Source organism: Stereum hirsutum (genome assembly GCF_000264905.1).
Source record: "Stereum hirsutum FP-91666 SS1 unplaced genomic scaffold STEHIscaffold_11, whole genome shotgun sequence".
NCBI lineage: Eukaryota > Fungi > Basidiomycota > Agaricomycetes > Russulales > Stereaceae > Stereum > Stereum hirsutum.
Genome location: NW_006763141.1, coordinates 1,339,295 through 1,364,013, shown reverse-complemented (window position 1 = coordinate 1,364,013; position 24,719 = coordinate 1,339,295). Strand labels below are relative to the sequence as shown.

Genomic DNA, 24,719 nt, shown 5'->3' with positions numbered 1-24,719 from the left:
TTGGCTCTTGGGTTGGCTCTTTACACTGATCCCACTCACTGCTCGACATTAAGAGACGGTTCTAGCTCAAGATCATCGTCGATCGTTTGGCTACTCATGCACTCAAAATTCGACATGGAGTACCACAGAGAAGCAGTTCCCAAGTCGGATTTGATCATTGTCGGGGGAGGTAAGACCACCGACTTCATTGAAGTAAATGGTATTCACAAACTAATTTCTATGTTGGTGATCTCTTGGGTATTGCAGGATTTGCCTCCGCACACGCCCTCGCTTCCTCAGGACATCGCAAGTATCCAGTCCATCAGGCTCGGTGAGAGGCGGGTTCTGCTTCATGCCTGACGGTGTTCGGGTTCTGCAGCAGTGGGGACTGTCGGACGGGCTGGAAAGACGGTCGTCGTTATCGCAGGCGACCGACTTCATCGATAGCAAGTGTCTATCAGACTTAAGATCTCACCATGTTCTACTCGTCTGAGAGAGATGTCTGAATTCGGCTTCTAGTGGAGACCGCCGAAAATATCGGACTGTTGAGCTGGAAAGAGCAGGTACTACATGAAGTAGGGGGCCCCCTTCTATTAATCCGCGTTTGTATCTCTCTTTCACCTCTATTTGCTCGTCTTGAAATAGCCGCTTAGGCGCCCGCTCGTTCTATTTTTGCAGCATCAAGGTTTCTATGAAATGTTGTATGATCTGGCTCGCTCCTGAAGCGTCGAAATCACATCTCATGCGAACGTCATCTCCGTCTCTCCTCCGCTCAACTATAAAGGCAAATACGCCCCATCATCGTCGTCTTTGACTGCAGGATATCATCCTTCTGGTCCTTCCGTGACACTGACTACTGGGGAGGTGTCCTAAGCCGATATCATCAAAGGCGCGGGGCGGGCAGCATCATGCGGGAGATCGTGGACGAGGACGCAGCCACCGAGCCAGCACCTTCATCGCAGACTAGCACCGTGTTTTATACGGGAACGACGCCGTGTGGAATTTTGCTCTATGGCAGGACGTAGTGCTGGATGATGAGGCGCCACAGGGATGGACTACAGTCATCTCTAAATATTCTGGATCGTTCCGCGTTTGAGCCACGGTCAGTTCTAGCCCGCTTTGTCCTCCGAAAGGCTCTAATATCCTGTTTAAACAGAATATGGGCGATACCGGAACGAATACCTACCGTCGTACGCATCAAATCTTCGAGAAAACCCACGCAGAATCATGGGTAGACGCCTCCGAACGCCTCAGGCTCATAGGCTCAGCCGCCCACCCTCTCACCGTTCGTATCTCCGCCTGTTTCATATCCCATTTAATCTGATAATCTTCTTCACGCCATTCGTCACCAGCCCAATGGTCTCACTCCTCTCGAAGACGCTCATGTCCTCGGGACCTCTTCTCACGCCTCTCCCACCCTCTACGCATATCAAGAACTCTGATAAGAGCGCGCTCTTTCTCTCCACTCACTCGAACTTCACACTCTGGCCGTACTGCGATTACTTCCTAGGCCAAAATGAGATGCGGGGAACAAAACATAAGAGTCTGCGAAGAAAGCCCATCAAGCAGCAAGATGCGAGAAATCGACCGAGAAAGGAGGTAGGTCAGGGAGGTGGGGATGGAGGGGATGGAGGGGATGCTGAGAACGATTTGACGCTAATGGGGTAGTTTCAGGAGATCTTTGAGGTGTGTGGCTACGATGCGCGGGATGCGGCGCAGGATTGGTGGGTACAGTGGGGCGTGCTTGGTGAGATAATGTTGGGTATGACGCAGGAGAATGGGTGACAGGCTGCTGAAAGTGGGCTCGGTACGATGTTTGCAGATTGGCATCGGATGGAGGGGGTGGTTGACGTGTGAGGTTTATTGTGCTTGTCGACTCGGATGGGTTCCTTCAAGCAACGAGTGTGTTGTGTGAGGCTTTGTCGCTTGAACTGAGGGTACCGTTACTATTTACTAGTCCACTTTTGAAGTATTCATTGAATTAATGACACTTCTTCTCTTTCCGCTCATTGTTCTCACCTTGAGGTTTGTTGACACAACGTGCACATATTTATGTGTTCCCTAACGAGATGGAGAAACACGCCACCTCGGCGGAACCGTGATGAGTTCGCCACACGTAGCCAAATCTTATTTTATCTCCAACATCCGATCGCCCACACGTTCCGCCTTCGGGTCAAGTAAGTACAGTTCTCCTTCACCACCGACTACATCAACAACGGTATTCCTTACCGTAGAGAGTTAATTTGAACAAGGCTGATGCAAAGGCGATATTTTTGTACCCTCATGTCCGCCCAAGCCTCTGCCATCTCTCTTCCGATCCAATACCAAGAGCGTTTGATGCAGGCTGCCATCGAAGGTCCGTCAGTGCGATGTACAAATCTCTTATGCATTCCAGCACTGATGGTCACTATACACGATTCCTCGATACTACCGCCTACAGATACATGGATAGTTTCCTTCCCGACTTAACATGTGTCTTTTCTTTGAGTCTCCCATAAGCTCGTGCGTGTGTCGACCACTGATCCCTGATACATGTTTCCCCTTTACATGTTTATCAGAGAAAGAATGATATTGCAGCCCATGCTCAAAGTTCCGTGTCGGTGCTGCTCTGTCAGCGGTCGATGGAAGCATCGTCAAGGGCGCCAATGTCGAGAATGCCTCTTACACTCAGTCCTTCATCTGAATACCCGTGGAGACCGTGTTTCTGAACTACAAAAATATATAAGAGGAACGATATGCGCCGAATGGACGGCGCTCGTTGAGGCTGTTTTACGTTGGATTTCATCCTTGCCATTTTTGAGCATGAGATCGCCTTGGCTGAACTCTGATGGTATCGTTCACTCACTCATTCATCGCCTTTGCCGTTACAAGGCATCTAACAGCTCATCCATCTTCCCCTTCCCGATAGCAGCGCCGAGTGGGTCTGGCGATGGTACTGGAGTTGTCGCAGCCATTGCAAAACAAAGGCTGGTTGCGCCACTCGACGAGATGGTGGTGGTACGGAGACAAGAGGGGTTTCGGCCAAGAGTTGGAAAGCGCTCCATTTCTTCTCAAGCGATCTGAGGAACAATCGTGTACTATCACGCCAAACTAGTCAAACGTCGCAGCGTAATTAACACTTAAGTTTAAGAAAGACGCACCTGACACGATCATATAAATTACTCGCCACCCACCGTTGAATGAGATATCCAGCCGTGTCCGTCTCCACGAACGTCTCATAATTGTATACATTCGGAATATCTAGCAGAGCCTCCCGTTCAACTGTCCCAAGAAGCAACACAAAAGCGAATGAGCTCACGGAGAACATTCACAGCCGACCGACAGCATCATAGTTTGTTAGATGGGTAGAGAACACGGTGGGGAACATAAAGATGCACTCTTCAATCTCCTCTGGTACTTCCGGAGACTCCACACTGGGTCGGGTTCAATGAATATCTTTGCTATTAGAGCACCATGTACAAGAGGCATCCAACTTGACTATATTCTAACTAACTCTCCAATTTTCTTCGTCCTTAGACCTCAAACCATGTGCCACGCTCCAATGCTTGCGTCGTGAAACACAGTCAGCTCAATATCTGGGACGATGTCAACCCCTGTGTCCATGTGCTCGCTCTCAGCGTGTACTGACCCGGTAGTGAGCTTCATTAGTATCACTGACAAACGACATGCGTACCGAGTCTAGCACGAAAGGTCTGAACCGCCGCTCTGAATGCAGGGTTAGAGGTGCGTAGTTTTCTGTATTGCGAAACCTCCGTACCCGTGCTACAAGGGTCGCTCTAGAAGCTAAGTCAGAAGACGAAGAGAAAGAGGATCCGAGAAACTACAAACCCATTCCGAACTCGCCTTGTTATCGCTCTGCCCCGATCGGTCTGCACAAGAACTTGTATATAGCCCCTCACTCGCGCTCCAAGGGATATCAACGCCTCAGCTGTGGCGAGTGCTTGAGCTGCAGGAGACGTGAGGAGGCTGATGACGAAGCTGAAGATGCTGCCCGTAGTTGAGAGTGTCGAGGTAGAAGTTTCTGAGCGTTCAGCAACGAGAGCAGATGGGTTTCTCGAACGAGCGCTTCGGCTACATCAGTGGCACTCGCGGGCGTGGGCCACACTGCTCGAAGAAGGACACCTGTGGTCACGGCCTTGGGTTCCTCCGTCGCGATTACACTTTTCTTCTGGACAGTGTGGCGATATATCTTTGGGGGGTGACGCTGGTCCTTGTATATATACCAAAGCGAGGCAGAGTACAAGCAAGCGGTTGCGCGAAGGCTTGTACTTTGAGTGCATTTGACGTCATTCCGATGGGCGACGATCGGGTGGACAAGTCTCTGAGGGCACGTTTCTTCTTGTTGAAGACTTGCTGAGGGCCATAAGGGTCTTGACGGCGTTGATCCCGAACGCGCTGGCGACCACAGCGTGTACGACGACGGATTGAGCAGCGTGAGGCCCGCAATCGGATCAGACGCACACAGAAGATATAAGATTATTGTGAAGTTTTGGTTCAAATGCAAAATGTATGGTTTGGGGTGAGCATCAGTTTGCATAAGGACCTGGTTTAAGGGCTCCTCAGTCCACGGTTCCACTCGGTACGCAGCTCTCTGCCTGAGTACGTACCTAAGGTGAACCTGCTCTACATTGCGGCCGTGAACATCCCAGTACCTCCTCAAGCACCGTCCGGTAGCGGGCACAGTCGATGGGCGGGTGCGAGTGTAACGGGAAACGGTGATGAAGCTGTATCAATGGATCTCGCTAGATCGTTTGACGTAGCGGAGCCTTTCAGACAATGTGGCGACGGGGCGAGAGCCAAGAGTGCGGTGTTTTGTCTATTCATTGAAGACGCAGAAAGCAACTTGTTCCTGGAAAAAGAGATGGATTAGATGGAGCCTCCGGCTGCGTTCTCACAACAAGAGAGACTCTGAACTGGAGAAAACCCGAAGTTGTAGATTCGACTAGCGAGATCGCTGAGGGTCTTGCAATATGAAGTTTGCTTGTGTTAGCGGCTTTATCTGCGAGACACGTCACAACGATTACGGAGAGAGGCTGAGTGAACTGACACTGCTCGAAACCAAGGGCAGGTTTGGACGGAATTTAACGGCAACGTGATACATAAGAAGAACGGGTCCGTCTCGATAGCGAGCACGCGGACATGCAGAGCTACGAATATAGGACGGTGAAGGAGGCGGGCATTCATAGAGTGAAAAGTGGGACGGAAACGATGAAAGGAATCAGCGAGACCCCCAAGTGCCCGGGCGCCCACGCTGTTGCCGCCATTCTTTATCCCAATATGGAAACCCTTGTTCGGTGTGGCGCACCTTTGTCTGCAAGCGAGTCTATATAAAAACACATTCAAGCAACGAGCACAGGACCATGAGCGGGGTCATACCAACCTGCGGTCGCGTGTTGGGTGTTGGGTGCCGATACGGTCGACTCGTCTCTCACCTAACCAGCACACTCCGTCAGACGGAAGACAAATGTCAGCAATAGAAACACTCACCGTACACCGCCAGTCTGAGTAGTCCTCCGTATAGTGCTTGTCCAGCATACCCCTATCGATGATTTTGCTCTCCTTCACCCACAGTTCCTCGTACGGATCCACTAACCGTCCAGCCCTTGTCCACATCAGGTTTCCTCGCCGCCTCCAACGACGCTTCGTAAACCTACTTCACCGCAGGATCTCTCACCATACTCTGCACACTATCACGCGATATCGCCAACACCCTTTCTTTCTTCACCGTAATGGAGTTCGCTTCGATCTCACCGCTGTTGATGAGCAAGCGCCACTCAGTCCGAGGGCTTCGTTCTGTTCCACGTCTTGTTCGTCGGATGAAGAGTGAGAGGAAGATGCGCTGTCGTCTGCGTTGGCGCGTTCGGGAGTCTGAACCAAGGTCCAAGTGACCTCGAAGCTCGATGGACGATGAAACATTGATATAATATAAACCTAGAGGAAGTATTCACTCCACTAAGTCTCGTAGAACCACGGAGCACGCATCAATCCGACATGTTCAAGGAAGCGACAATGCGGCGGCCAGATGATGACTAATCACTATGAGGTTGCACCTCCCACGCCTCCAGGCCCTGTCGAGGATTATAGTGTCGGAAGACAACGAAAGTTGTTTGGGAGGATATACAACGTCAGCGTACTGAAAGAGAGTTGAAAGGAGAATATGCATACCATACAAGTACCGAGATTGAAAAGACCTCACTCTCGATCGCCTCCCGCTCGATATATTCTCCTCCGACTCAGGAAGGGCTCTCTTCGAGTGATGCAGTCGGGTGTTTCTATTGTTCCATGCCCTGAAGCTGAGTCTTATATCAAGCGCGGGGCGTGGGGAAGCTAGAAAAAAATGTGTGTCCGCGCTGGATACGAAACATCAGCGTAGAAAAAGGAATACAAAGAAGCGGACGCACGGAGAGAACGTCTGGCAGGCGTTGCTGCCCGCTGCGATAGATTCTCCTCCGACCAAGAACGGACTCTCCAGCCTGGACAATGGCGCGCGCTAGATACACGTACACACTCCACTGAGGCAACCCGCGCTATTTCTGTGTGCCGACATGTCCGAATCGCGCCTAAGCCCGAGCCATATGATAGAGCTATGTGCCTTTGCCGTCCATAGTGAACAATTCCCGAGAAGAGTGAGGAGGAGGGAGGAGGAGGTGCCGATGCGAGTGGAATCGCAGCGGAAGAGGTGGACCGTGGTGAACAAGACGGTGGGAAACGTCGGGAAGTGCACACTTCCAGCCACTGGAGGCAGACCTCGTCATATCTAGAGATAATAACCTGAACATACCTAGAATATAATGATGAGAAATCCAACGCAAAGGCAGATACTGTACTGGAGACTTACTGTAATCAAAATCCTTGATAAATTCTCGACAGCGCCCACCGCCATGCCGGAGATATTTTACAGCGCTTTTCACCTCGATGCGGAATCGCGAGTTTCGCGATTTCGTGTTGCCACATGCTCGCCACAGACGTGTAAGCTGACCAACTGGGACCCCGAACCACCTGGTAAGATCCGGCACTTGCACATGCACAAGTTCGAGAGAATATGATTGAAAGGAGATGCACTAAATTGGCTGGATGAAGTATGTAACTCACCTCTCTACGGAATCTGCAGCCATCAGGCCCATATTCAGGAGGAATCATAACTAAAACATTGATGAGAGTTGTCTATTATGTGGTTGTTGACTTCCAACAGTGCTCCCTCCTAGATATTGTCTCTCAGTGATTGTCTGAACCACTAAGGTATAAGTATGGATGAGTTGCAAAATTTTCGGAAGCATAATAAAGGCATTTTGGCAAGAGGAACGACTTTCATGACACTGAGTTGCGGCTGGCCACAGCGATGCTACAAGTGGCGCGGATTTCTGCAACAGGGGTCCCTGCGCGGTGAGCTCCGGTCTGCTCCGAGAGCCGTGGCGAGACTGTGGCAACACGAAAATACGAAACGCGTTTTTCCGCATCGAGGTGAATGTCGCTGTAACAGTAAAGTTTCCAGAACGTTCAGCACAAGACTGACCAATATAAAGACAAAAAAGGCGACGATATCAGCGGGAATGTTTCGGGGAGTTTTTTTTCAATAAAGGCGTCTAAAATATCTTTGATAAATTCTCGGTGGGTTCGAGCGTTGTTACGGGGAATTTAATCCAGAAAACTTCTCGGTGGCATCAGGTTGGAGGTCAGGCCGTATTTCGCATTACCGCCGTTGATGCCCCTCTGGCTCTTTCGAAGATGATATTCCTAAAAAATTCAGACTATATGCGCCGCACATACCGCGGAATATATCTGAATTGTGTCGAGACGCTGCGACATCTCGACACAATGTGCTCCGACAGTAAGACGTCGGAACACAATAGTGTGGCGACTGTCGCCACATCTGCAAACCAGACATGTCACGCAGTCACGCTGATCCGCAGTGGGCCACTCCGCCGCCACTGTCTGGTTTCCCATCACCGCATCTTGCTTCAGCAACTCACCTCTTGTCCCCTTGCTTCAGTTGTCCACAAGCGCACTGACCAACGTAAATTTATGCATATCCTTGGCCATCGAGGTGATCGACTCATCAATCGTCACCGTCCACCGCCACGGCTTGAAATCGAACGAATACCAACGCGGCCGAGACTCGAATCCAGGTGATGCGCAGGTCTTGAAGCTAGGATGGGATCGGAGTTTTGAATGGACGGGGAGGATGTCAGGACGAAGAAACAAACTGGGTGAAGGACGAGAATTATAAATACCGGTGCGTATCCCATTTTTGCTCAACAGGCGCAAGGACTTCAATAAACTCAACGGGCCCGGGACGAATCCATATATACCGGTTGGGATAATGTTGGCGGACCGTTTGGTATTCCGCGTCTCGCAAAGTACAGCGGAGTAAGCTTATTTTCCCTATTATTCGAAGATCACTCATTGATATCACGGACTCATATCTGTCTTTATTTTATCCTCGATTCCCAGCAACCCTACGAACGCGCTCTCTTCCCCGTCCACCCCTGCATCAGGATCTGCAGATGCTCTCTGCGCATTCCAGTCGGAACTCTCCTACGCACGTTCGCCACACGATGTCGCTGCCGTCCTGCGCTGGGGTCTCCGCCACCTCTCCGACCACACCCACCTTTGCTAACCTAGCAGACGACATTATGTCCTCCGCGTCTTCCGCCGTCGGTTCTATCGACGACTTCATGGCCCAGCACCAGCAGAAACAGCGAGAAGAGTCTTCAGCGACTCAGTCTATGGACGGGAACACCCTCGACCCGTCTAACCCTCTCAACTTCCTCCTCCGATCCGTCGGCACATTTTCTAACACCGATTCATCGACTTCATCGGTTGGTGGAGAAGACTCATCATCATCGTTTGGCGGTGCGAGCCCCGCACCCCACTGGTCACAGTTCACGAACCTATGGCCACAAGATCCCTCAGCTCCCTCTGCCGGCGTCTCAGACTTGAAGTTCGACCCTTCATCTATGGACTTTGACTTTTCTCTGCCTATGGAACTTGACTTCAACCCCGCCATGGCCATTGAGCCTTCTGCGCTTCACTTCGACACCACAAATATATTACCGTCGAGTGACTCTACCACGAATATCTTCTCTCCACATCATATTCCACGGCACTCGCAGTCTTCGGGTGACGACCTGAGCAGCATGCCCTTCTCCGAAGACATGATGTTCACGCAGTTTATGGACGGAATGCTTCACCCGTCATCTGCTAATACACATCCACTCGGAGAGAGGCGCATGAGCATCACTTCCTCCTCATCGAGCTCCGGCGCTTCGCTCTCTCCCACATTGGACCACAGCGCTGCCGTCCAGCCGAGCTCCAATACCAATAACTCAATGGCGGACTCTCCACCGCAAAACGACCCCCTCAGTGAAGTGTTCGATGCGATGATGAATTCGGCAGTGGGCGAGGAACAGTTGGAGCAGAAGGTCGATGGGACACTCGACCCTGCGGACGAGTTGGCGCAGAGAGTTAGGCAGACCGCTGGTGTTACGCTTGCTGTCCCTGTCGCAGGACAGGGCCAATCCGTCCAGTCGTTCGGAGGTATGTTTTGATTTATGCACAGTATCTCAGCCTCTACTCATTGGCCTCTTACAATACTCGACCTTCCTCAACCAAACTAACTTATAAACACCAAACCCGTAGGCTCGACTTCCCCCAAACTCCCCATCCCTCGAAACCCCTCAAACACAACCCTTCAAACAATCTACCCCAACCTCCCACCTCCACCTCCAACACATCCTCCATCAGCGGCTCCTCGTCCCCACCCACCTCAGCCAACACCTTTCCTTCTGCGGCCTCCTCACCAAACTCCACGTCAAACCTCGTCTCTCTTCCCCCTTCTGATCCCTCTTCCGCTAACGCCACTCTCGCTCCCGCGTCTACTTTGTCCGGTACAAGCGCTACTGCCAGTGCGGCTGCACCGGGCACGACGACGGTCATAGGTGGCCGTCCGAAAACGAGCCATACAACCATCGAACGTCGATATCGCACTAATCTTAATACACGGATTATATCGCTGAAGAACGCCGTGCCCGCGCTGAGAGTTCTGGATCAGAAGAAGAATAAGGACAAGTCCTCGGATCTTATTGAGGATGGGCTGGAGGGTGGCGAGGAGGTGAAGGAGAAGGATGTGGTGGATGAGAGGGGCATCGTGGATGGTGTGAAGGTCGCGAGGAAGATCAGTAAGGCGAATGTCCTGGGGAAGGCGACGGAGTATATTCGGTGCGTCTTTTCCTCCCATTTTCCAGCAAAATATTTGGGAGATGTGTATCCTGTATACTGACTTGGTTGTCTGCTCGTTCATTCGATGTAGTGTCTTGAAACGTCGCGAGCAACGTCTCAAGCATGAACAACAAGGTCTCCACTCGCTCATCTCCGGACTCGTCGGAGGTCCCGCTCTCCTGAAGGAATGGGAGCGCGAATGGACCGCCAAGTTCGCCGGACCGGAGCGCGACGAGCTCGAATACGAGAACGCGAACGGACGTGGAGGTATGAGCGACGATGACGATGCTGGGGACAGCGATGATGGGGATGAAGAAGAGACAACGAGGGCGAGGAAGAAGCCGAAAGTCGTGAAGGAGAAGAAAGAGACTGTAAAGAAGGAGAAAGTCGGGAAGGATAAGGTACCGACGACGTCGGCGGCGACAGGAACGGGACAGCCGGAGAAGAGGAAGAGGGGGAGGCCGAAGAAGAATGTGGCGCCGGCAGTGGTGCAGAGCGAGTCGTTCGTGGCTCAGCAGCAACAGCAGATCATGTTTGAAAGTGGGACGGGGAACGTCGTCGTACCGCCTCAGGCCCAAGCACCGCAACAACCTCAACAACCACAATACCTCCTCGCCGTCTTTGCGTTCTTCTCGTTCTTCAGCTCTCCCCTCACTTCGTCGACCTCATTCGCCTCGACACATCACACGCATTCTGGCGTAGTTCTCAACTCGCCGTTCCCTGCGTCAGCCGTACACATCCCTTCTCCGTCCTCGCCGACAGGGTCAGGCCTTGGATTCGGATGGCAAGAATTCGTCCAGGTCTTCCATCTCCTTGTCTCCGCCCTCTTCTTTTTCTCTATCGTCTTGCCCTGGCTGCCCAGCTCAATCCGGCGCTTCACCAAATTCTTACCATTCGGACCCGTTATCCATCAAGGCAATGCGGACGCCACACTTCCCACGCCACCTCCCTCTCCCACCTCCTCCACCTCCTCCGTATCGGAGTCAGAGTCAACGTCCAAAGCAGTGAAACGTCCCCGCTCCCTCTCCTTCCCTGGTACCGACACTTTCAACCGCATCGCGTTCATCGATGCTCTCTCGCTCTCTTCTCGCGCTTCTCCTACAGCAGCTGACGAAGCTGCCCGTCTGCGCGAGGCTCTTGGTATCAAGGAAGGCGTTCTAGGCTTTGTGGGCGCGTTGGGCGGGGGTGCGATAGGAAAGATTGTTCGTGCGGTGAGTGGTGGGGGTTTGAGTGGTAAGACGGGTAAGGGGAGGGGCATCGAGAGGATGCAGTTGGAGCAGAGGGCGTGGGTTCGGTTGGGCGAGTCGGTCGCGCTGGAACGTGAGTCTACTTCGTCTTCACTTTCTTTCATCGCCCTTACGAGGTTTCGATACTGATGATTGATGATTGGATATCGAAAATAGCCAATACGCCATTCGCCACCTGTCTCCTCACCTACTACGGCATGACGACTCACACCTCCGCCTTCGCCGCTTCGACAAACGATCTCATCACACTCGCCCTCATCGCCTACCCGCTCTCCAAATCTCGAGCTCACAGCCTGTGGAACAAAGCTTCTTCCCGTGCGAAAGCGAAGACTATCGTTGCTACTGCTGCTACTAGCATAAGAGCTTATGAGAGGTTAGTCGTGGGGAGCATGGGGGTCGAGGAGGCGAGGGAGAGGATCGCCGGGCTGAGGGTCGGACCTGCGACCTCGAACTCGAGTGTGTCGAAGGATATGGATAAGGACAGGATGAAGCTGGACAACGAGTTCGACGCTGTTCTCGGTGCGGACCGTGAGGCAAAGACGAGAAGGTCGCGGGTAATGGTAACAGCAATGGAGCCAGCTGGCTACGGCCACGGCTGACAGTGACGCTCATACGCTTACTGCGACGTTTGCTGGTAGGGTACTTATATGTGTTCTCGGCACTCCTGTAGATTAAACCAACATAAATTGGCTCAGAAATTTGGCATGAGTATGAGATCGCAAAGGTGTAGATTTGTCTTAGCATAGGTCATGCCTGTACTTGGGGGTGATATACATGAGGATTTCGAAAACAGGCCCCATGGGAAAGGGCCGGAGAGAACAGCGTCACAAAAACACGGCAGTGTCGACCAGAGCAAAGGAATTTGACATGAGACGAAACAACGTAACGAGGACACCAAACGAGACCAGCAAGCAAAGGAATACGTAGCGGCACGCCTGTTGGTGGTACGAATTACTATCGACCATCCCGGTAGAAAGCACCCTGCAATCTCTCTTTGGTCCATATAAACATTGAGACAATGCAAAACAAAAGTTATATGCGTACCATTCTATAATCCACGGAGGATCGACTTCACGACACTCCATCCTCCTCGCACACTCCCACTGATCCGAGCTCGACACCGCCGCAGGTTCTCCCTCCTAGCTGCCTGCCTCTGCAGCTTCTCCGACTTCGCTATCTGACGCCTAGCTTCGGCCTCCTGCAAGTGCCTGGGGTAGCCGACGACAGGTCTGTTTGGGCGGCCCATGATTCGTGAGCGGTGAGTGATGATTGTTTTAGTAACGGAGGGTGGAAGGAGTGAAATTAGGGCTAGCGCGTGAGGGTGAGGATTTTGCTGCGACGATTGGTGTAGCTGATCCGCTGGTGAAAGATAGGCAAGCTGGTAGGTGATGTGTATGATGGTGAGTTGGTGGTTGGGTACGGGTCTCGCTGAGCTATTAGGGCGTATACCTGGGTGTTCGCCCTAATTGGGAATACTCGCGCGAGTTCGATGCCGACGTCCCCACCATACGCAATGGCCACGGGCTCGACCACATTTGACCTGTTAGAGTGAAGACATGTTGCCATAGTCGACTATGTACACAATGCCGGTGTGTGCTCGCACTTGAACGTGGATGTTTGTGTCTTGCTAACGATGGGTGATTGGCCCCTCGTTTACACTGGCAAACACTTCGAGGGCGGAACAGGGCATCGTGCGTGCTGACCGTCTTCACAGCCCGATCTTTAGGAGATGTCCTCAACGTTAGTACCGTGAATGTCGTTCATGACATCTGCGTAAAATTTGATCAATCCTCATATATTCTGCACGCGTCTTCCAAATCGTTGAGATGGAATTATGTTCTTCCTATCCCTTCTAGACGACTCGTCTGCGCGCCGTTTCCGTGTCATCTCACGGTAAACGGAAGAAACCAGATCGATGCACATCATACTCTCTGCCCTGGTGCGAGCTTAGACAAGTGAGTATATTCAACTAGTGCAAATGTGAGAGGGGCACTGATACAAACTAATGAATCAGACACTTCTACTGTACCTCCGGGGTACAGCAACTGCCTATGCAGAGTACGCAGACCGCTGTACGATGAGACAACCCTGCCACGAAAGCGGCGTACTAACACGGTCACCAAAGAAGTTGATCCTTCTAGTCTAAGAGGCGCATCAAGCATGATGATCGCGCGCCGTCGCTAAACATGGCACTTTCCTCTCCCATGTGCGAAACTGCTGATACCGCTCAGATAACGAGCATGTTTTTGAGTAGAATCTGATACTGGAGGTGGCATTTCGTTCGCAGACCCAAGAGGTAGGCCCGATTGTCTAGCGCGTCCTATCCATGACATGAACCTGTTGTCAGCAGCAGATACCAGTATTCGCCGACTTTTGCCACCAGTACGAACTCCCGATGCTCGAGCGAGAGTACTCTCTGGACCAACTCCGAAGTGTATTCCCGCTACAAGAAACACAGAAACACGGGTATGTGTTGCTGAACCGACGTATGGTGTCAGCCACCGCCACAACGACAAGCAACCGGCTATTTTGCCAGAATTATAGGCTGCTGGCGCAGCACTGCGGTCATTCCAGCTACGCTTGGAGACCTGTCTTGGCTGAGATCCTTACTAAATAGGGTCGGGCATCTAAAAACGCACGCCTAAACCTAGGAGATGCACGCTCCGACAAGCTGCGCTCGCAGACGTAGTCGAGAATGCTATGCTGAATGACCTATTACACGACCGGAGACTTCAACAGGGTAACATTATTCGTTATAGCAATGGACTGAGCAGAGAAGCCCGTACTCCACTCGGGGCTGTCTCCGGCCATTCCGGCGGGCTACCTTATACTGGGCCACGGTGCTGTTTTATGTGCCCAGGACATTGGCCTCAATGTGACCTCGATGCTGTAGTCTGTGATTGCATCTGATGGCTATTATATGACCATTGGGTGACTTTCCGTAGCACTCTAGGAGCCTTTCCTGATGCACAGAAACACAAAAACAAGGCTCTCATCCAATCATAAATCGACGCGGGCCTCCGTTCTGTGCATCTAGGCCTCTAGGAGCTTCGTTAACTCCCTACGGAAAGTCGCCCATTGACCCTCTGAAACCACTCATACAATGTCTTGAGGGATGGCTCAGCTGGTGGCGAACAAGACGCATAATAGCTCCTCCGATCCTCTTCGCTCAGATGCACGTCGCCCGCGAACGTAGAGAATGTTGGATATGATGCATGCAACCCATCATGAGAGCCAGTTGCGTCCGAAAACTCCACCAGACCCATTACAAGAAAAAGTGAGTTGTTGGAAATCTCGGTTCCTAGCACGCATTGGGTGCCGCAGTCACGTGCACTGGATGCGTGCGGGTGAAACATCCTCTGCTAGTCCAAGAAAGATATGCCTCGAAGAAAAGGTGAATGGCATGCTGGCGGTGGAGCTGGAAATCATCGTGACAATGGTGAAGACACTAGATGTTATCTACTGTCTGAGTTTCGAAGGACTTGGGCTATTAGTGGCTCGTTTATGAGTGGGGCTCCGCTCAGACTTCATGTCGCAGATAACATCTAACGACGATCCCAAGAAAGGAGACCAAGCTTGCATGATTTTGGCTGTCATGACAATCAAACCCACGATAATTGGGAAATAGACATCGAACCTAACGAGTTAGAAGGCCATTTAGAGCAAACGTACATGAAAAATGAAGCATCGGGCTCGATGTCGTACAAAAGGGGACACAGGCTACAGGGGCCACTATAAGCACCTCCAGATCGGAGCAAACTGAGCAAGAAAGACGTACTCAGGAGTGTAGGGCATGCAGCCATAGCTGGTCGACCTGATGTTGCGGCGCTACAGAGGCCGGAGGAATAATTTAGTATCGAGATATTGAGCATGACTCGTCACACGCACCAGACTATGCAGATTTCAGTCTCGAAAAGACGCCCAGTAACAAGAGCCTAACTTCGCAGAAGGGACTCCGTGAGCTGCTGATGATCATGGCTTCTTCACCAAGAGATACGTGCAGTGCATAGATGTCCTGACGTAGGACTGTATGCCGCGATAATGGTTGGCCAGTTCTGAGGGTCTGACGCCCGCCGAGTAAAGCCGTCAGCAAAGCTAAGAACTGGCTCTGTCTCTGCACGGGAGAAGACTGCTCCATGACGGTGGGGGCATGTGTAGTTGAAGTTCGAGAGATTCCATCTGGTATCACAAAAAGATCGGAATTTTGAAGCTCATGTAGAGCATACGTTGCGGTTGGCGCATGAAGGATAGTTGGTAGAGTGTTAAGATTCAGGAGGTCATCTCTACGAGTCTTAGAAAAAGCACGAGTAGTGAGGCACTCGAGCTCGTTAGGAAGGCAAGCATCGTTGTTGACGTTGAGATAAGTCAGCAGCCCTAACCTAGGTCCGATCCTGCCCGATCCGATGTCTTATTTCAATATCCTGCCAATATCCTAGACCAAGCGGCCCGCTCAAGACCGGCTTGGAGCTGACTTGTGCGAGATTAGGGCTTATATGTTAATAAAAACTTGGAACTTTTTGCGAAAGCTCATTGGCGGATCGGACAGATCTTCCGCCAACGAGTTCCAAGTAAACTTGAAACATATAAGGTCTATTGTACATTTTTCACGTCAGATGGCTGCTTCGAGTTATCACCGTGTTTACCCGCCCTTACCAGATGCCCCTCTCCCATCTTTTCCGTTTGCATATCATCATATGGATTCCCCGTCTACAATCACAGATACAAATTTATCACAACTTTTCACCAAGACGAGCCCATATAAACTCATGACTTCCGGATATACATAGACGAATGCCATGAACATGCCTTTTCGATCTTTGTGTGGGCAGTTTTCAGTTACTACCAGTTGTTTTATGTTTTTTTGGTACCCGATATATACAGTGTTGAAAATGGAGCTCACAGATTCAGAACACACGAGTGGGCACCAAGAGAGATGCATTCACAGATGGTAGCCTATCACGATTCAGGTGGAGACAACCCGCCACGAGCTTGTCTGGCTCAAGCAGTTCATCTACATTTGTCCCACTTGAACGAAGCATTGTGGTGCGGGTCTATAGGTGATATAAATCGTGTGCGGTCCTATGGAGCACTTTCGGTGGCCAGAGGTAGTCAGCAGTCGGACAGCCTCGAATAATGTATGGACTGATACGCGATCTGGGCCCGCTGCATGGAGGAGTATTCTCCGAAAGACAAGGACACAGTGAATGAACATGAGGACGGTGTCCAGCTAGACTACATGAAGCGCTCACCACGTTCAATGAGGGTGGACTCCAAAAGTGGTATATCTTTAACTGATGGCTCAACAGCAAACAACGAACACGGATGTGGGTATCGGAGCGGTCAGGTCCAACCGATGTTCGGGGTTTGGGGGGTGGTACTGGCGAGGATCGAGTAAATGAATGGGCTGATTCGGTGGTTGCAAGACGAAGGATGAGTCGCCAGAGGTGTCGAGAACCGATGCAGTGCGTCACAAAGAGTGGGATCCGATAATGAATGACCGCAGAAATAGTCTATGGTTCACGCAAACAAACAGCTTACCATATGGGCTATAAGCTATCAGCAGTACAAAAGCACTCTGCCTCGGACTTCGACTCGGATGCCCCGAGTGTCCTGTTGTATTGGGGTCGCCAAGCACAGGGTAAGGCGGCCAAGGAATTCAACTACGCACCCACAGGCTAATCACGAGCTCTTTCTCTGCGCCCGAGAGGTTACAGTAGACGTTATCTGCAGCCTGAAAAGTAGACTTTTGAGTTGCAAGGCGACGCAAGCGAACTGTAAAAGTGAGAATTTTAACTAAAATTTCAGTTCGAAGGGGAAAGTGCAGGCCGGCCGTGATTGGCTGATCGACTCCATTTGGCCTGAGTCTGGCACTTACCGAGGGTCCGAAGCGAACTATGAAATAAAAATTGAAGTTTACGAGCTCTCAAGCAGCCAATTTGAAGCTCATAGAACCTCTCGGTTTTCAGGCTGCAGATAACATCTAGTGTCCGACTCCCGAAGCTGGCGTTGGGCGTGGCCGATACTCTGCGTTCATAAATTTAGACATAAGAAGTCTACCGAGACTCGAGAGGTCACCTCTGAGAATCGTAGCCGGGGAAGAAGATGATCCAAAAGTCCACCAAAGCATAGCAAGTGCAGGAGCAGAAGCCGAAAGAGAACCGGTATAGATGTTATCTGCAGCCTGAAAAGTGGGCTTTTGGGTTGCAAGGTGATGCGAACGAAATGTAAAAGCGAGAATTTCAAGTGAATTTTCATTTTGAAGGGGAATATGTAGGCCGGCCGTGATTGGCTGATCACCCTCCTTTGGCCTGCGTCTGGCACTTACCGAGGGTTGAAAGCGAAATATTACTTGAAAATTGAAGTTTGCGACCTGCAAAGTAGCCGATCTGAAGCTCACAGAACCTCCCGTTTTTCAGGCTGCAGATAACATCTTATGTCGAAGACAGAATGTTGAGCAATGTCAACTTTGTCGAGATGCGACGTCTAGAGATCTCTAGAGATTCGACGATGTGTCACAGTTGGTCACAATCACGTTTGAAAACATTTTGGGCCGCCACAACGCCACAGGGCGAACACTCGAGCGGAAAATACACCAAGACATATTACATTGCATACTCGCTGCCACACCATGTTAACACGAGTACATACAAGAAGAAACTTGTCAGAAAGTAGGGGAACCTTACTAGTGAGCATAACGAAACTAAACTAAAGCTCCAGGCTGAGGCAATATAACAAGACCGCGAGCGAGATTCACTGTGGTACGGAAATACATTCGCACTAGAAGACCGTACATAGTCGAGGCCACACTACACGAGGATGAGCATATACAAGGAACTGCGTCTCAGAAAGTAAGAGGATTGTGAGCATGGCGGAGCGCGTGGCGGAAGACGAGGGGAAAGCCAGGATGCAGGGGCCCGTGAATGAAGGAAAGGAGCTGAAGGCGTAAAAGAAATGGCATACAGTGCGAACGGATTGCTGGGGGTTTCTTTTGGAACCGTTGGAAGATCCGGCTTCCAGGTGACTCCTGCAGATGACCCGTGAGCGAGGGGTGTTTGAGCCATTGCGTAGACAGACGTACCTCCAGGATATCCTGCTTCATCGAAAGAACGGTTCTCCATCTCTCCGTATCCGACGGAGATCTGGCTCGGCCTTATCTATACCCCAATCTCCACGACGAAAACGAGACATTTCGTGTCTGTGCAATGACGCCTCGAATACCGTCGCTCCGACATGCCACAGATGAAAATCCCGTGCCTAATGAAGACAACACCGGTGTAAGCTCACGGCGCACTTGAAAGCCTCCCCGAAGGGTTGTACATACAACATCCTATAACGACGGAGAGAAGGGGAACGAGAAAGAGACATACCCCGCGTGTCGCTCACACTTTTTTCTTCCCTCGACACCACCACTCTCCATAAACGACACCCCCTCCTCCCCTCCCTCCCCTCTCTCGGCGTCCCCGTCCCATTTCCAGTCGCACCCTCACCCCCCTCCCTCGGCCCCTCCTCCTCATAACTCTCCAACACCTCCGCGCCATACTCCTTTACCTCCTCATCAAGACGCATTTTCTGATCCCACCCACACTCATCGAACCCTGGCGCTTCAGACCGCTGCACGATCCGCTTCGTGAGCTGTTCGCGCTGGAGGAGTATCTTATCGAGCAGGGTATGAGTCGGGCGAGCTCCCGGTACGATTTAGCTTTTGGGTTCCATATTTAGTTGGTTGGCAGGAGGGTGCGGGAGCGGGAGTGGCGTTTGTGGAGGTGGATGAGGGGAGATGACTGTTGGGAGTGGGAAGGGAATCCATCCCATTCACGAGATTGCCTGAATGTGGTTCATCCACATCCATTTTCTCCTCTTTGACATTAGTAGGACCGGGACCAGGACCAACAATCTCAACAACGACCCCCTCCCTCCTCTCCACCCCCTTCACACTCTCCCAAAGCCTCTCCATCACCTTCTTCCCCGTCACACCATCCTTGTCCTTCCCACCATAACCAGCATCACCGCCCACGCCCGACGCAGCCCACTTCTGTGTCCTTATCGGCATGCACTTGATCCCGCACTCGTCCGAGCAGTACTTCGATAGTGCACCCCGGGCTGGCTTATGGCACGAAGATGGCGAATCCGGATCTTTTGACGTGAGACCAAAGTGGCAGCGGGGTTTGTAGGTCGTTTGGAGTGTGAGGTAGGGATTCTCTGTGGGTACACGGGGTGTCGTGAGTATATGAGACACGGGGGTACAAGGATACGAGTACATAAGGGAAAGAGGAGGAGACTGAAGGGAATGGAGGTGGAGTGAGGATAAAAGACGTACTCTCAACTCAAGGCGGACATATAAACTGGTCCACGAGATCGACCTCCAGATCCGGCATCCCGACACACTGCGTATGATACCACTCGTCGCACCTGTGAGCCACCCGTCAACCCACACACCTTGAACGCCACCAAAAGAGATCAAGCATAGAATCAAAGTCAGTCCGCTGTTTGTATGATAAGAAAAGGACAAGACGGGACGAGAAGACGAGAAGAAATAGAACAAGGACGGCCGTCATCCGCCGTATATGCTGGGGTCAAAGCGAGTTCGCATGTACCACAGCTTCGACCCCCTCGAGGACAAAAAAACAAAAACAAGAAAAAGAGCAACAACGAGAGGAAGCGAAAAAAGACGCATTCATCGCAGGCGATCATCGTCTTTTCATCATCATCATACGTCGTCTTACACACACGATACAACTTCTCCTCCTCTTCTGCCTCAGCACCTGCCGCCACCCCAACACTCGCACCTCCCGTGCCAATCCGTAGGGACGACGCTCGTCGACCTCGACCTCCCCGCGCCCGACTCCCCGCGCCCGATTTCTTCCCCGTAGCGGTGCCTGTACTGGACACAGGCGTAGCGAACAGCGAATTCGATATCGAGGCCGTTTTCTTCCCTCCGGATGCTTTCGCCCTCGGTTTCGGCTTCGATACGGACACGGAGAGAGAAGAGTCAGAAGTAGGAGTGAGGTGCGCCGGAGCTGAAACGGTGGAGTAGGGATTTGGGGAGCACAGAGAGGTGTGGCGAGGGTGGCGAAGGCTGAGGAGGAGCTCAGGGTTAAGGTTGACTAAGCAGAGGGGTACCGTTCCATCGTGCACGGATAGGTCGGTAGGCATTCACGCATCCGACCATCTGCGCATCCAGCTTGAGGCTAGTGCAACGGATGTGGACACGTTGGTGTGTGGATGGGATTGGGGGGCGTCCAGAGCGGTTGACGAGGGCGTTCCGGATTTAGAGGATTTGGCTGATTTGGGGTGGGCTGGTTTTTAGGTCTTCGGTTTCGGTGCTGCTTGTGATGACAACGTCAATATCAATATCAATGCATTTCTTATACCATACAATTTCAACCGTAAAAAACACTCGAGCTCAAGCGGATCTAGATTATTCGAAACGAACCAAAAACTCACTTTCTTCCTCGACCCCGCCGTCGCACTCCCTACGACCACCGCCCTCTCCTTCTCCTTTTCCTCACCCATCCCGCCCGCACCCGAACCGTCCACATCCCGTCCAGGCGGCCGAATCGCAGGCGAGGGCATCGATTCTCTCTCGCTCTTGACCACGCCAGGACCCGCGAGGGCGGACACGGATCGCGGAGTTGCTGGAAGAGGAAGAGGGTGGGAGGATGTGTATGTTGGTCCTGTTGTTGTTGCGTATGAGGATGTCGAGGTTGAGGGCGGCATTTGTGGATGTGGGGATTGTGAAGGATGTAAAGACGAGCTAGGGCTGAAGGCGGGGGCGGGGTTGAATGAAGAAAGAGGGTTGGAGGAAGGCTGTCCTGGACCGATGAGGCTTTCGCGCTTGATCGTGGTATATAGTAACGTCGAAAACAGAGGACGCATAATTCGAATTGAAATTGGGGTTGGAGTTGAAGTTCGAATTGAAATTGTCATTGTGATTGGAAGAGGAAGAAGACGCGACCGTCGTCGTCGGAGGCACGCGTTTTGCTGCCGGTGTCGTCAACAAAGGAGCAGACACGGACGCGATCATGTCGACGATGACGATGCCTGCGAATGTGGATGCCAATGATCGTGGTCGTGGTCCCCGATAAGACTCAACAGCTCATCGTCCGCATCCACGTCCATCTTCGCGGCCTGTCCATGTGCATGGTTGCTCCCTCTCCCGCCTTCACCTTCACCAATCCCCCCCTCTCCTTCTCTATCCTGCCCTCGCTCGGCCCACGTCCATGTCCATGCACAGGCGAATTACTCGCCAAACTCTGACTCTCCTCCACCGCCAAATCCAACTCCCTCGCGATCTCACTATCCACATCCACATCCATATCCACATCCATTCTTACATCCTCCCTCTCGCCACCGCCGCCCCCGCCACTACCTTCCTGCACGACGACGACCCCAGCCGCCTCCTCCAACTCCCTCTCCAACGCTTCTTCCGCCTCCATTTCAGCCTTCACCTCATTCTCACCAACGCCTGACACGTCTCTCCCACTCACGCCAGGTCAGATCGACATCCCAACTTCCACAGGCGAAGGCGAAAGCGTAGGTCTAGCGGTTCCACCCACCGATGGTTGAGGCTCGTCCGCATCCGCATGATGCTCCAAGAACCACTCATGCGCATCGTCTTCCTCTTCCCGTCCCTGCCCTTCTCGCGTTTTCGAATTCGAACTCGACACCGGCCGTTCGTGTTCTTGTCTCGATTTCTGTTTTGTGGGACGTGGCGGGGGAGGAGGCGGAGGAGGCGGAGGAAACTGTAATCCATGCATGATAGAGTCTCGAGAGCGTGGTTTAGTAGCGGTGGTCGACTGCGCGGACTGGTGGTGCTGCTCATCTCCAGACGTCGGTTTTTTTTACCTTATCCCTCCCATCCTTCACATCTTTGTGTTTTTCTTTTGATTTACCCGCTCTAGACGACCCGGCCGCCGCCTTCGCCCCCAACTTCGATTTCGACGGCGGCGGCGGTGGTTGGGGCGGCTTGACGTCCGCGCTCAGAGACGATATGACACGAGAGGGAGGATAGAGAGTGTGGATAGCGGCAAGGCCAGATGGACAGAGCCAAATACTCGAAACGAAGGGCCGCGTATTGAGCAGCGACCACAAGACGGTGAGGCAACAAGATCGACGTGAGTAGAGCAGGATACCACGGAGATCGACGTAGTAGCAAAAGCATGGGGCCGGTAGACGAGGGAACGAGGTCCCGGAAAAAGATATGGATATAAGAGGTAATGTGGCGAGTGTGGCGGCGTTCCACTGAGTAGACTCCTTGCCAGCCTGCACCGTGGCCAGACGGTTAAACAGCGAATACCGGCATTGACACTCGATTGTCGCGGAGACACAGTGCGAAACGCATAGTTAGCATGACGACAACTAGTACTGGTGTTCTGAGTAGGCGCAAGGGCAACGAAAGGTTCATCGAAGAGGTGGGTTTCATCTACGGTTCTAGGATCGCCGACTCGGGCATCCAAAGCGGTCTTCAGCATGTATCGTTCGACGGCGACGGCGATGTCTAGGCCATGGTCATGGTTGCTGTCATCCGCAGATTCGACTAGGCTTGTGAGTATGCGGGGCGGCATCGGAGTCGCTGACGGGAGGACGAAGGGGCTTAGTGTCTGACGTAGTTAATATTCGTGAGTAATGGACACTCGAAAGAAAAGGTACTACGAGGAAAGGACCAACGTTGGAGAGCTTCAGCACACACAGCGTCAAGATATGGAGGACCATCCGATGTAGACCTCCATCCCCGAGTTGAGCTTCAATACTCTCTTGATTTCGCGATGGAATCAGTGCATCCGTCGCGTACGAACGAGGGAGGTCGTCCAGGGCAGTAAATGTGAGGGTGCTATAGGATTAACATATTATCACGTACGGAGATTAGTATCGGTTCGAGCACGAATGTACGACGAGTAATCAAAGACATTGTCCGACCTTATTCGGTCAAACCAGCTCTGCATCAGTCGAGCGCAGATTCCGTATGTTGGCCATCACTGCAATAGCATCACTGTTAATGCCCCGTACGTGCCGTCCAGAGCAACGGAGACAAACTCACAAGTAAGACTCGTCACGACCTTGAGCTCATCCGTACAAGCGTCACTGTTAGACTCCGACGTAACCTTTGAGACAGCGGCCTTCTTCCTCGAAGATCTCAAGCACCTTCGAGTACATTACGTCGACCACCGGATCCGTTTTAGATTTCTAGACGGAGGGCAACAGTGGCGTCGTGACCACAACCTGCTGGAAGGAGTTCGTACCGAGCTTCTGGAAGATTGGAACAAAGGGGGTGCATATGCTGGTTTCGGCGAGCGTCGGTCTGCAATGGAATCGACGAGAGCAGAGAATTGAGATGGCATAAAATTGACAGAAAGTCATGAGGGAGCGTACATAACACGTTTCACAGATACACTGTGTTACGAGGAGGGCTTTTAACCGTTCCAAACGCCTGGAAGACGGTAAGGAGGTCTCTAATGTGGCGTGTGGCCAAGAACGGTTTGTTCGACTTGCGGGGCTTGTGGTGGACATTGCCTGCAAGGGACTCAGTACAGTTGCTAGCAGATCACGACGAGGGGAGAGAACCTACCAGTCTTAGCAAAGAGGCCCGTCCCGAAGATAGTACGCCCGAAACCTAGAAATGCACTTACGACGCAGGGATGGGTCATCAGAACTTGAGCAGTCGGTCAGAACCTAGAAGTAGACGTACTTTGTCCCAGGTGAGGTGTCCGGTTCAAAAATGTGGCACGCGCCACCCTCTCGATAGATCTTCCACTACCGGCCGCTGCTGTAAAGATTCGTCATGTGGTTCATCGTCCCCACAACTAGCTTGTTAGTTTCCGATACGGCCCTGCGGAAGATACGTAGGCTGGGTGGGCAATTGAGTCCCCACGTATACATTGCCGGAAGCGAGTTTCCGACTGATGTTGGAGCAGATGGCACTCGGGACGGCAAAGAGCGGTCCATTGACGAGAGCTTGGCCTCTAGACATGTCAATGATTTGAAATATCCTAGTGGACGGGAGCGATTGACGTGTAGTCCCAGTGAGTTAGGCTCGAAGTGGAAGCTAGAACAAGGGGCTGTACAAAAAAGTATCAAAAACTATAACCTGGATATCTGCTATTGAGATTCGACGCACCGTCACAAGTGAAGAACGGCCCAATCTAGCCATATAACGGCTGCAACGAGGAATGCTTCGGGCTGGCAGCCGAGAGCACTCCCCAGTCAGTTTCGGTGAAGCCAACGGATCGCTATAGCCAAAGGGAAGAACTCAAGTCAGCCAGGAACACTTATATGCAT

At 52.0% G+C, this 24,719-nt stretch overlaps 7 protein-coding genes across 7 annotated transcripts; 2 read left to right on the top strand and 5 right to left on the bottom strand.

Moving 5' to 3' along the window:
* Nucleotides 1-1,362: 1,362 nt before the first annotated feature.
* STEHIDRAFT_159217 (uncharacterized protein) lies at nt 1,363-1,764 on the top strand (the record flags this gene model as incomplete). Its single annotated transcript, XM_007306585.1, has 2 exons — nt 1,363-1,578; nt 1,648-1,764. The coding sequence occupies 2 exons, from the start codon at nt 1,363-1,365 to the stop codon at nt 1,762-1,764; spliced, it is 333 nt and encodes a 110-aa protein (XP_007306647.1).
* A 3,433-nt stretch (nt 1,765-5,197) lies between these two features.
* Nucleotides 5,198-6,526, bottom strand: STEHIDRAFT_112894 (uncharacterized protein; the record flags this gene model as incomplete). The annotated part of the gene is given in 7 exon segments (XM_007306584.1): nt 5,198-5,265; nt 5,285-5,302; nt 5,360-5,411; nt 5,467-5,608; nt 5,634-5,910; nt 6,145-6,306; nt 6,484-6,526. 7 exon segments carry the CDS (start codon nt 6,524-6,526, stop codon nt 5,198-5,200), a joined length of 762 nt encoding a protein of 253 aa, XP_007306646.1.
* Nucleotides 6,527-8,534: 2,008 nt separating this feature from the next.
* STEHIDRAFT_112893 (uncharacterized protein) lies at nt 8,535-12,043 on the top strand (the record flags this gene model as incomplete). The annotated part of the gene is made up of 4 exons (XM_007306583.1): nt 8,535-9,520; nt 9,619-10,197; nt 10,289-11,517; nt 11,601-12,043. 4 exons carry the CDS (start codon nt 8,535-8,537, stop codon nt 12,041-12,043), a joined length of 3,237 nt encoding a protein of 1,078 aa, XP_007306645.1.
* Nucleotides 12,044-18,250: 6,207 nt separating this feature from the next.
* On the bottom strand, nt 18,251-19,010 carry STEHIDRAFT_159214 (uncharacterized protein; the record flags this gene model as incomplete). The annotated part of the gene is made up of 6 exons (XM_007306582.1): nt 18,251-18,278; nt 18,405-18,468; nt 18,523-18,598; nt 18,663-18,698; nt 18,766-18,771; nt 18,828-19,010. The coding sequence occupies 6 exons, from the start codon at nt 19,008-19,010 to the stop codon at nt 18,251-18,253; spliced, it is 393 nt and encodes a 130-aa protein (XP_007306644.1).
* A 334-nt stretch (nt 19,011-19,344) lies between these two features.
* Nucleotides 19,345-19,644, bottom strand: STEHIDRAFT_40043 (uncharacterized protein; the record flags this gene model as incomplete). The annotated part of the gene is made up of 2 exons (XM_007306217.1): nt 19,345-19,404; nt 19,459-19,644. Coding segments are annotated over 2 exons (246 nt in total), but the record flags the coding sequence as incomplete, so codon positions are not given.
* Nucleotides 19,645-20,712: 1,068 nt separating this feature from the next.
* On the bottom strand, nt 20,713-21,880 carry STEHIDRAFT_159212 (uncharacterized protein; the record flags this gene model as incomplete). Its single annotated transcript, XM_007306581.1, has 4 exons — nt 20,713-20,767; nt 20,878-21,251; nt 21,310-21,485; nt 21,538-21,880. 4 exons carry the CDS (start codon nt 21,878-21,880, stop codon nt 20,713-20,715), a joined length of 948 nt encoding a protein of 315 aa, XP_007306643.1.
* Nucleotides 21,881-21,937: 57 nt separating this feature from the next.
* On the bottom strand, nt 21,938-24,411 carry STEHIDRAFT_159211 (uncharacterized protein; the record flags this gene model as incomplete). Its single annotated transcript, XM_007306580.1, has 8 exons — nt 21,938-22,186; nt 22,290-22,706; nt 22,772-23,044; nt 23,112-23,274; nt 23,834-23,954; nt 24,010-24,054; nt 24,130-24,207; nt 24,267-24,411. The coding sequence occupies 8 exons, from the start codon at nt 24,409-24,411 to the stop codon at nt 21,938-21,940; spliced, it is 1,491 nt and encodes a 496-aa protein (XP_007306642.1).
* Nucleotides 24,412-24,719: the final 308 nt, after the last annotated feature.